We start from the raw sequence: 9,934 nt of genomic DNA on the forward strand, positions 1-9,934 counted from the left end.
TTTTCCACCAGCAATGGCTCTTTAGTAGCTAATTAGCTACTTAGAGTTACGTAAGGATGATAGCTCGAAACTGTAACGCAAGCCGTCGTTTGAGCGAATTTTGAGCAATCATCGTTCCATGTAAATGGGCCTTTACTCTGGCCCCTCATTCTGTGGCAGTCTAAACTCTTCATTTTGCATAGTATCTGAGGCCTTACAACAGACCTGTTATTGTGTCACTGATCCCATTTGTTTATTGAGATAACATTCAACTTCATTGTAGGCAGTAAAATGATATGTTTCAGCAATACAGTCTCTGGAGTAGCCCGTCCGGCCACTATAGAGTTCAGAATGTGTAAGTAACTACAATACTTCAAAACATATGTTAATACGAATATAAATGACAAAATAAGACAAAATGGCAAAGCCTAAAAATAGAAATATTAAACAAAGAAAAAAATAATCACAAAAAGCAAAAAAAAAAAAAGGTACAATTTGATGATAGTGTCCCTATAAGCTGTAAGGGCCCTTAACACTGAACAATTATCATTCAGATTCTTGCTGGATAGTGGCCAGATCATCACTTGATTTTTTTTACGCTTGCACGATCCAAACGATGAACAAACTACCCTTCGGCGTTCAGATCGTGCAGGTATTTACACGAAACAAATCGTTCAGGGTAAAATGGCCCCAGGTCAACTGATCTCACGCTGCAGTCTTCAGGATTTTTTTTTTTTTTTCAGCAAAAACCCATGCAAGACTATCAAAGGACAAATAATATACAGAAAAAGTCTATAAGGCCGCCATCACACGCGCATAAATGCTGGGGAAATTCCGCAACATTTACAGCACAAACCATGCGGAGGAGAATTCAAAACTTTCTTTCATATGGAGTAAAAAATTTCCAGACTCAATCTGCAACGTTTTTGAAAAACACAGTGGATTCTGAACCTGCAATATGCCAATTTATGCTGCGGATTTCAATCCTTGAAATACAATCCGCACCATTTAGGATCACATTTGGCCACTGCGGGTTTTCCGCTACGGAAAGTAAGCTGCAGATATGCAGTGTGTGAGGATACCCCAAGGCTAACTTCACATGGGCAGCCACAGCAGAGGTTTATCCCATTGTTTTCAATGGGGAAACCTCGTATTGCACTGCGTGCACCTGGCATGTAGTGTGATGCTGCCGCCGGCCCCATTGAAAGCAATGGAAGACGCGATGTGAGAAAATGCGCAAAGATATGGTACGTCGCGATTTGTTTCACAATGCACGAAAACGTTACTTATGTGTAGGACCTCATTTAAAAGAATGAGGTTCATATTAGTGCGAGATTTCTGTCTCTCACAACCCACAAATCTCATGTGATTTTTTTCGTACGTGTGTAGCCGGCCTAAGGCCTCATGTCCACTGGGGAATTTGGGCCTGCATGGATTTCCCGTGCAAAATCCCGCTACAGATTCCTCCTGGCCCACAGACATGAGGCCAAGAAAATAGATTATACTTACCTGTCCGGATGCGGCGGGTCTCCCCTCCATCGTGGCCGGATCTTCTTTCTTCGCCCCACCGGATGTGCTTGGCACATTGGCAGCATGCCGCGCGCCGCGCATGCATCGTGCACACTTTTTTTTGGAGCTCCTGCTTTGCCACGGCACAGCACAATAACAGCTGTGAGTGTGCCGCGGGACCAGACGGCTTCCATAGGCTTCAATAGAAGCTGTGGGAGCCATCCGTGCGGGAAAACTACACGAAACGGAGCATGCTGTGGGTGGTTTCCCGTGCATGCGATCCGCATGCCAGGGAAAAATGACATCCGCAGGTATTTAATTACATGCGGGTGTCCAATGATTACCTATGGGCGCGGATCATGCGTGCGGGAGACCCGCGCGGTTTTATTAATTCTAATTTGTCGGTGGACATAGGACCTAATGGCAACTCTACACGGACAGATTTTCTGCCAGCTATCGAGTGCAGTTTGATCATTTAGCATGTCGATCTGCAATTATTATTGTTTACATAAGGCAGAGGATCACTAGTATGGGTCAAAAGATCGGTAATATGATTGTTTGTACCATACACAGTTTGCATTTGTTGGTAGCTAGAGATGAGTGAGCATACTCGCTATGGCAAACTACTCGAGCGAGTAGTGCCTTATTCGAGTACCTGCACGCTCGTCTCTAAAGATTTGGCTGCCGGCGGGGAGGAACGGAGGGGAGATCTCTCTCTCTCCCCCTCGCAACTCACCGCTCACACGCTCCAGCAGCCGAATCTTTAGAGATGAGCGGGCAGGTACTCGCATAAGGTACTACTCGCTCGAGTAGTTTGCCGTAGCGAGTATGCTCGCTCATCTCTATTGGTAGCACTTCCCGTTTATATGGCGCGATGTGCTCCTGACAAGCGAGTATTTTTTGCCGCATATGCTGGATGAGCGCAGATACGTTTACACAGGCTAATCATCAGGCAAACAAGCTTTTGCTCCTGTTCATCAGCCCCTTTAGGTAGCTAGTGGAAGCCCCCGAAGCGGGAATGTCTTCAGCTGAATTACTGGGGTGCATTATTGTATCAGAATCTGGGGCCACAAGTGAATCCACTGGTCCAGTCTGATCCTAGCAGCACTGTAAAGCATAATATTACTAGTCATCGTATAAGTCATTGAGATAATTTCTCAGCGGGCACTTGGGATGCGTGCTCCAACTTTAAAGCCCTTTTACACGGAATGACCAACGATAAATTTGATCACTTATGGTCAGTCGTTCATTTTATGCAGGCGTAAAATTCCTCCATCACTCGTTTCATGTAAACGGTGATCAGTCAGTCATTTACAATCACCAGTACAGTAAATGTTAACGACCAATCTAGCGAACAAAACTTCAGCAATTCATCTGCCTATGGCCGCCTGCAGACAGCCGGGTCGGATCGTGCTGCCAGAACTCTCGCAGCGGGATCCGACCCGCGCCCCTGAATGGACCAGTGCGGGTCTCACCTGCTCCGGCTCTGTGATGTGCCAGCTAGCCGGTGCATGCGCAGAGCGGAGCAGGCCCAACACTGGTGACATTTCTGTGCGGACAAATGCACAGATTTCACACGGACAAATTGCAACCGTCTGCCTAGGATTGCGTTTTCTAATGCAATCCTATGGCAGCGGCCACAGGCGGAAATTCTGCGGGAAACCCTGCTGCAGAATTTCCACCCGTGTGCAGGGGGCCTATATGAAGTGTATGCAAGAGCCAACGTTGTCTCTGTGTAAAAGGAGACTAAAATATACAAGTAAAGACAGGAATATAAGGGAGAGGCCATACTGTAAACAAGTTGACATAATGGCTCAAATAATATTAAATCTGTACTCTACGGGGTAGATCTTCCATGTGAGCCCTCCGCATAGAAAATAAGCGGCATTAAAAGTACAAAAGTGGAGAAGATTTTCAAAATCTCATCCACATCTATATATATAAAATTGAATGTATGTCTGTCTGCGTGCGTGCGTGTCTGTCTGTCTGTCTGTTTGTCCTTTATGCGCTACTACACCATTCATCCGATCGCCATGAAACTTTGGGAAGTTGTTGAGTACACTCCTGGGAAGATTATAGGCATAGTACAACTATCCTACGATAAATGGCGCGCGCGAGCGCCGTCGACAGTTACGACCCCCCCCACGTAGATCGAATAAGTAAGCCACCTGCTATTGTGATGTCATCACTGATGTCATCAACATCGGACACCCTTGAACATGCCCCAACATGTTCTATAAAGCTGCATTGTGATGTCATTAAGGCTCTATTATGACACGTACAGCTTGGAACCACTAGAGCACGCCAGCCAATTACCATTGGAGTTGGAAGTGGGTAAACAAGTACTAGGATATCTTCCTAAGAAGCCACAGCAGCCGGATAAATTGTATGCTCCACCCAACGGCTATTTTATTCAGCCCGCAAGGGGGAAGCAGCGGCCTACAAAATCTCATTCAGGTAGGTAGGTTCAGTTCTTGGAGGTTGGGGAATGCTTATGGGCAAGGCCTTATGTCTCATCCCAACTGGATTATTCAATTCTAAGCGCAAAAGAATTAGCGTCCAAATTTTATGTACGGAATTTAATTCTCTCACTTCCCAATGTCATAGAAACTTGAAATTTGGCACGAGCATTGATTATGTCATAAATGGGAAAAGCTAATGGGTCCCAACTTGATTATTCAATTCAAAGCGCCAAAGAATTAGCGTTCAAATTTTACGTACGGAATCTAATTCTCTCATTTCCTGATGTCATAGATAGATAGATAGACTGTATGCAATAACCTAGATAGATAGATAGATAGATAGATAGATAGATAGATAGATAGATAGACTGTATGCAATGACACGTACAGCTTGAAACCATAAATACTAGAGCACGCCAGCCATTTACAGTCAGTCTCCATTGGAGTTGGAAGTGGGCAAACATGTACTAGGCTATCTTCCAAAGAAGCCACAGCAGCCGGATAAATTGGATGTTCCACACAACGGCTATTTTATTCAGCCTGCAAGGGGGAAGCAGCGGCCTACAAAACCTCAGTGGTCGCTGCTGCCGTCATCTAGATATATAAAAACGAATGTATGTATGTCTGTCTTCGCAGCAACGCGCGACGGGTACACTAATGCTGCATAAAAGAAAAGAAAAAAAAAATCTGCGCAATATCCATGTGGAAATTGGCTTGTGGGGCGGATTTTAAATCTGCAGCGTGTCAATTATAGCACCAAATCTTTTGTGACGATTTCATCTCTTCCAAAGTGAAGGGTGAATTCTGCTTCCAATGGGGCAAAGTTTCCATGGCATATCTGTCCTGTGTGGACATAGTCTTACGGTGACCAAAACTGGACTCGCCCCCATATTCTACTGAACCAAACACCGGTCACAATAAACCACTTTTGGCGATGCAAGTTCCGTTCACTTGATCTACAAGGGTCTGGGGGTTACAGCCGTAATGCAGATGTTAGTGTCTGGTTGCATTATATATGAAACAGACGGGTAGTACAATGCACAAGTGAGCAATGAGCTTCCGAGGAAATAAAGCACCAAAACACAAGAGCAACTAAGCAACGCCATGGACTAAAGCAGTACCACAGATGTTAATGCATCTCCTTACTGCAGTCAGTCTTCCCATCTATCCCCCATGAGACCCCTGAAGAATTCCAACTCTAACAAGAAGAAACTTATTGTGCAACAGGTTTGACCGTGAAAGATGTGAACATAAGAAGAAAATGCAACATCAGACATGCACTTAGACAAACACACACAAGTCTTTATTCACATGAACGGAAGCTAATCACAAAAGGAGACGTTTAGCAGGAGGAGGGGGTGGGGAGATTGCTGCAAGATTTTTTAGCCCTGGGAAAATGAACTCCAAGGGTCAAACACAGCAAAGGGTGGGGTCCATGAATTGACTTAACCCCTCTAGGAACACAGAATTTCAACAATCTTCCAAATCTGAAGATTCCGTCCACCCCGTTTAGTTCAGGTGAGATGTGAATACAAAGGTTGGCCGTTCCTGGACAATATATATACGGTGCACAACCCACCTTGCCAAAAAGTTCTGCTCATTCCCACATGTTTAATACACGGCGGATTAAGATTTTATAGTAACCACTGTGCCTGCTGCACTACATAATATAATACATACACTGCTATATTGGGGTCTAATATCTGTGTATTTTGGGGGATGGGAGAAATTCCTCAGCAGTGAGACACAGTAAAATAGCAGGCGAGGCAATCAAACTGTTAATTCTGGGAAAATTAGTGTTGTGCCGTTGATGCCAGGATAGTCTGACTTCCGCATACATGGCTGCTAGTGAGGGGAGGGCGGAAGCCATCATTCACACGGGGCTACGAGAGGGGCATAGAAGGCATTGTGCCATTACGAATAAAGCTGGCCACACTTAAAGAGATGAAGTAGACGCAGCCCTTAGAAAAAGGAGTGACTGCCAGCAATAAGGCACTCAGGAAGTGTGACACCCATCAGCAGATTATCACATTCTGCACTGCATAAACTGATGGCGAGAAGGGCAGTCATTCATTGTTTATACAATGTATCTATTTGCAGGGTTCTATTTGATAAACATATCAGCTGAACATTCCGCTGTGTGCCAGAAGATACATTGTAATCCCCAGACACCCAACAATAATAGATACATATACCATTCTCTGATGATATAGTAAATATACTACATAAGCAGAATTGCTTCCATATCTTTGTGAGCAGCAGACCTTTGACACTTTGTCTTGACTGTCACTCATAGGCACTGAATAATATGCAACATACATATAATAGCTTGTATCAGATCTACAGGTAACCAGATTTGACACACAAAAAAAACACAAGCTAGAGCGTCCCAGAAGAGAAACTCCGAAGTGGATGTTGAACTGGCGTGCCGGATTTGAGAGAGGTGTGGACAAGAATTGTATCCAGTGCTGCTGGCCTAGTACACTGGTCAACCAGTGGTCAGGTTGGCATGTGTTAATGTAATGAAGAGGAGATAAATCTAGAGCTCTGGCATGATCTATAGGAGATTCTGAACTTTGATCTATAACATCACCAATGGGATATAAAAAACTATTATACTTTATTTAAAAAAAACAGTTATTTTTGAGGTGTGCAGACCTCTTCACAAGGAAGCTCCCTATCTCATTCCCTTGGCCACCAGGAGAGTCTTGTAGACCAGTAGGTCTATACTACCTCCCATTTTTTGGGACCAGGATGGGAAACATAATGATTTATGTTCACTTCGCTGTCTGATGAAGAGGCCTGCCTACCTCAAAACGCATAGTAATTGCTGGTTTTAAAAATAAAGCATAGGTTTCCATATACCATGGATGATATTATTTATCAAAGTTAAGAACATACAATAGGTCGCGCCAGAGCTCTAGATTTTTTTAATCCCCTCTTCCTGACATGCAGGTAACCAGACACCTGGAGAGACCTGTAGCTTCCCCAGATGACAGCAGCAGGGCGGCATATGATTGTGGGTGAGGATGACAGCTGCTACACAGTCAATTCATCTAGTAATTGGACCTTTACAGGAAGACATTCATGGCAAAATGAAATGAAGACATCTATTAGGGTAATAGGATCCTGGGCCGCTCCATTATACATCAAGCACGAGGTTAATTAAAAGAGCTGTCTGTGTGTATATATGAGGTAGGAGCAGCCTTGTGTCTACATCATGCCAGTATCACCCAGAGGCCATGGATCACACTACAGTATATACAGTAGTGCCACCAACTCCTGGCAGGGGCAAGTCTGCTAGCCAATCTAAAAAACAGGGTAGAAAATCTTATATAATGGGGGATAATAGACAACTGTAGAGTCAGTCATCAATATCACTGAAGACACCGAATGGCATGACCACATATGCGCCAATCTGTGCAAAAACTTTTAGGCAAGATATAAAAAAAAAAAAAATTCACCACCCATTTTAACGGCACATTTAACCAAAAAGGCCCAGCATGCACACAAATATGCCAAAGCTGTTGGCATTGTAGTTCTTATCCAACAGGCCTGAGCAGATATCACACCTGGCCAGACTGTAGTATGTACTATGGAGGGCTGTGTTGTATTGACTTAGCATATGTGCTGGAAGACAATGTATATGCACTATAGGACAAGGTGGTGTATGAGCAGGAAGGGGCAATGCAAGATACGGAGTGTGCATATATATCTAGATGGTCTGCAGATCATGTATATATCATAGGTGACATATATGACACCAGTATCCACACTGCATGCACGATCACACATCCGTCTATAGGAGGGGTACGGTACCTTGTCCAGGCAGTTGACTTTCTCAGTCGGGTAGACAATCTTGCCGCAGCGGGCACAGCTCGGGTTCATTGTGCCAGTAATGTGAGTGACAATAGCCGCTTGTGTATTGCAGTCTCTCCGGATGTCTGCCCTCTCCTCCTGTAGCCTCCCTCTCGCTCTCTCTTCCCAGCAGTCTCTTGCCGTCTCTTTGCCGCGCTGTCGGTGACAAACACAGGAGGAGGGTGGGGGTCGGGGCCGCGCACCTCAGTGCACACGGGGGGCGGTTCTGTGCGGGGACGCGCACGTTTCCGCTGTCAGTAATGGAAGGCGGCGGGTGCAGCCTGCGGTCACCGCGCTTATAGAATACGTGTCCGCTAATACTGTGTGCTCTGGTTACAAAACCTGGGCGCAGTGTCAAGGCAAACGTAAACGTCCACGTATTACACGTCCATGTGCGCTGCTCTATAGCCTGGCGTCTGAGGCCGTGTTCATGGAGGGGGTATAGCTCAGTGGTAGAGCATTCGACTGCAGATCGAGAGGTCCCTGGTTCAAATCCGGGTGCCCCCTTCAACTCTTTTTTGTTACTTTACTTAGCAATTAATTTCATTTCACTTTTTTAATTTACTTTTAATTAACACATGAATAAATTAAGTCAATCTTTTGTATTGCAATACAACTGCACTGATAAGAATAAAATTTCAGAGGCAAGAATGACACATAGGCAAAAGCAAGTTGGGGGTATAGCTCAGTGGTAGAGCATTCGACTGCAGATCGAGAGGTCCCTGGTTCAAATCCGGGTGCCCCCTCACTATTTTTTGCTGCCTCTAATAATAACATTATAATGTCCATGTTCATGTTAAATTACATATTAGCATCTATTTATATCAAGGGTCTAACAGACAAAAAACAATAATGTTGTCCATAGCAACTAATCAGATTTCAACATTCATTTTTACAGCCTGCAGACTGGACTGAGACTGAGATTTATTTCTTTTAATATATCCCCGTATCGACAGGATAGTTATATATTTTACATATTTATATAGCGCATACATAGTCCACAGCACCGTACAGTATCCAGTGGGCTCACAGTCCAAGGGCTTATTCACATGACTGTATTTACGTAGGTATTTCACTACGTAAATACAGTGTGAATAAGCCTACTGAAAAAACATGACCGTGCAAAGCATTGGATTTCAATGGGTTCATTCTGACGCACATTTTTTTGCCGCGCAAACTAATTGCGACGGAAAAATTAGTACTTAAGCGACCAGTTTCGGTCGCCAGTTTTATACGCCGCGTGAAGAGATAGGTCTTACCCTATCTTTTGATGTGACACGCAGCAAGCTCCCATAGAATTCTATGGAAGCAGAAAAAAAGGGAGGGGAGGGAGTTATATGGCGTAAAAGGATGGGAAAAGAAGACAGCTGGTGTAGTAAAAAGAGATGAATAAAGTGTCCCCCCAGCTGTCCAGTATCAATCAGCTGACGTTCAGGACACTAGAAAAGCGGAGCTGACATCCTTCCCCCTTACTAGATAGAGAATAGAAGGGTAGATAGATACCAGAGTGACAGATAAAGATAAGAGATTGATAGATATGCATTGTGATGTGAAAACTGTAGTCTGTCAGTCATTTTGTGTAGTTTGTAGAGAGAAGAGTTAATGGTCTTTCCGCATATAGGAAAGCTGAGTGCTGAGCTACCTTTGAAGTAGACTTCAGGAAAGGCTGTTACACTTCTCCCCCAGGGGGTCTTTGATGTCCTACAGCCCCTCTGGAGCCAGAGCCAGCAAATGTTTGTTAGGAAATAAGGAGAGGAAATAGGCTTCACACCTTAGTAGCTCTTTCCCTCCCTTACTGGTCCAAATGGTCGTAACTGACCTGATAACTTTTGGAGGCAAAGTTAACAAAAGAACGTGCCCGTAAGACAAAGGAAAATGTAATTTAGGAATTATGAACGATCTGTACGTCGCAGCCCGTGGACGAGGATATTTTATGGAACGTCGCATCCCCACAAATAAGATGCAGGGACTCCTACATTTGCACGACGCTCAGAAACCGAGGATTGCGTATCTCGGATCAGATGCGTCCAAAACTAATCATGCGTGGGCTCAAAACACACGTAAAATCACAACAGGATACATTGTTGTCATATTTTCATGGTGGGTCACACCCACACGGAGTTATG

At 44.4% G+C, this 9,934-nt stretch overlaps 1 protein-coding gene and 2 non-coding genes across 3 annotated transcripts in view; 2 read left to right on the forward strand and 1 right to left on the reverse strand.

The window, feature by feature from the left end:
• Positions 1-8,020, reverse strand: part of LASP1 (LIM and SH3 protein 1) — a 56,999-nt gene extending 48,979 nt beyond the window's left edge. Inside the window, exon 1 of the mRNA XM_066587633.1 lies at positions 7,770-8,020. Within this exon, the coding sequence (XP_066443730.1) occupies positions 7,770-7,838 (69 nt within the window). The 5' untranslated portion in view covers positions 7,839-8,020. The remainder of the gene's footprint in view (positions 1-7,769) is intronic.
• A 223-nt stretch (positions 8,021-8,243) lies between these two features.
• TRNAC-GCA (transfer RNA cysteine (anticodon GCA)) lies at positions 8,244-8,315 on the forward strand. The gene has a single exon. It is a non-coding gene; the product is annotated as a tRNA-Cys (tRNA).
• A 167-nt stretch (positions 8,316-8,482) lies between these two features.
• On the forward strand, positions 8,483-8,554 carry TRNAC-GCA (transfer RNA cysteine (anticodon GCA)). The gene has a single exon. It is a non-coding gene; the product is annotated as a tRNA-Cys (tRNA).
• Positions 8,555-9,934: the final 1,380 nt, after the last annotated feature.

This window comes from Eleutherodactylus coqui, chromosome 13 (genome assembly GCF_035609145.1).
Source record: "Eleutherodactylus coqui strain aEleCoq1 chromosome 13, aEleCoq1.hap1, whole genome shotgun sequence".
NCBI classification, from domain to species: Eukaryota; Metazoa; Chordata; class Amphibia; order Anura; family Eleutherodactylidae; genus Eleutherodactylus; species Eleutherodactylus coqui.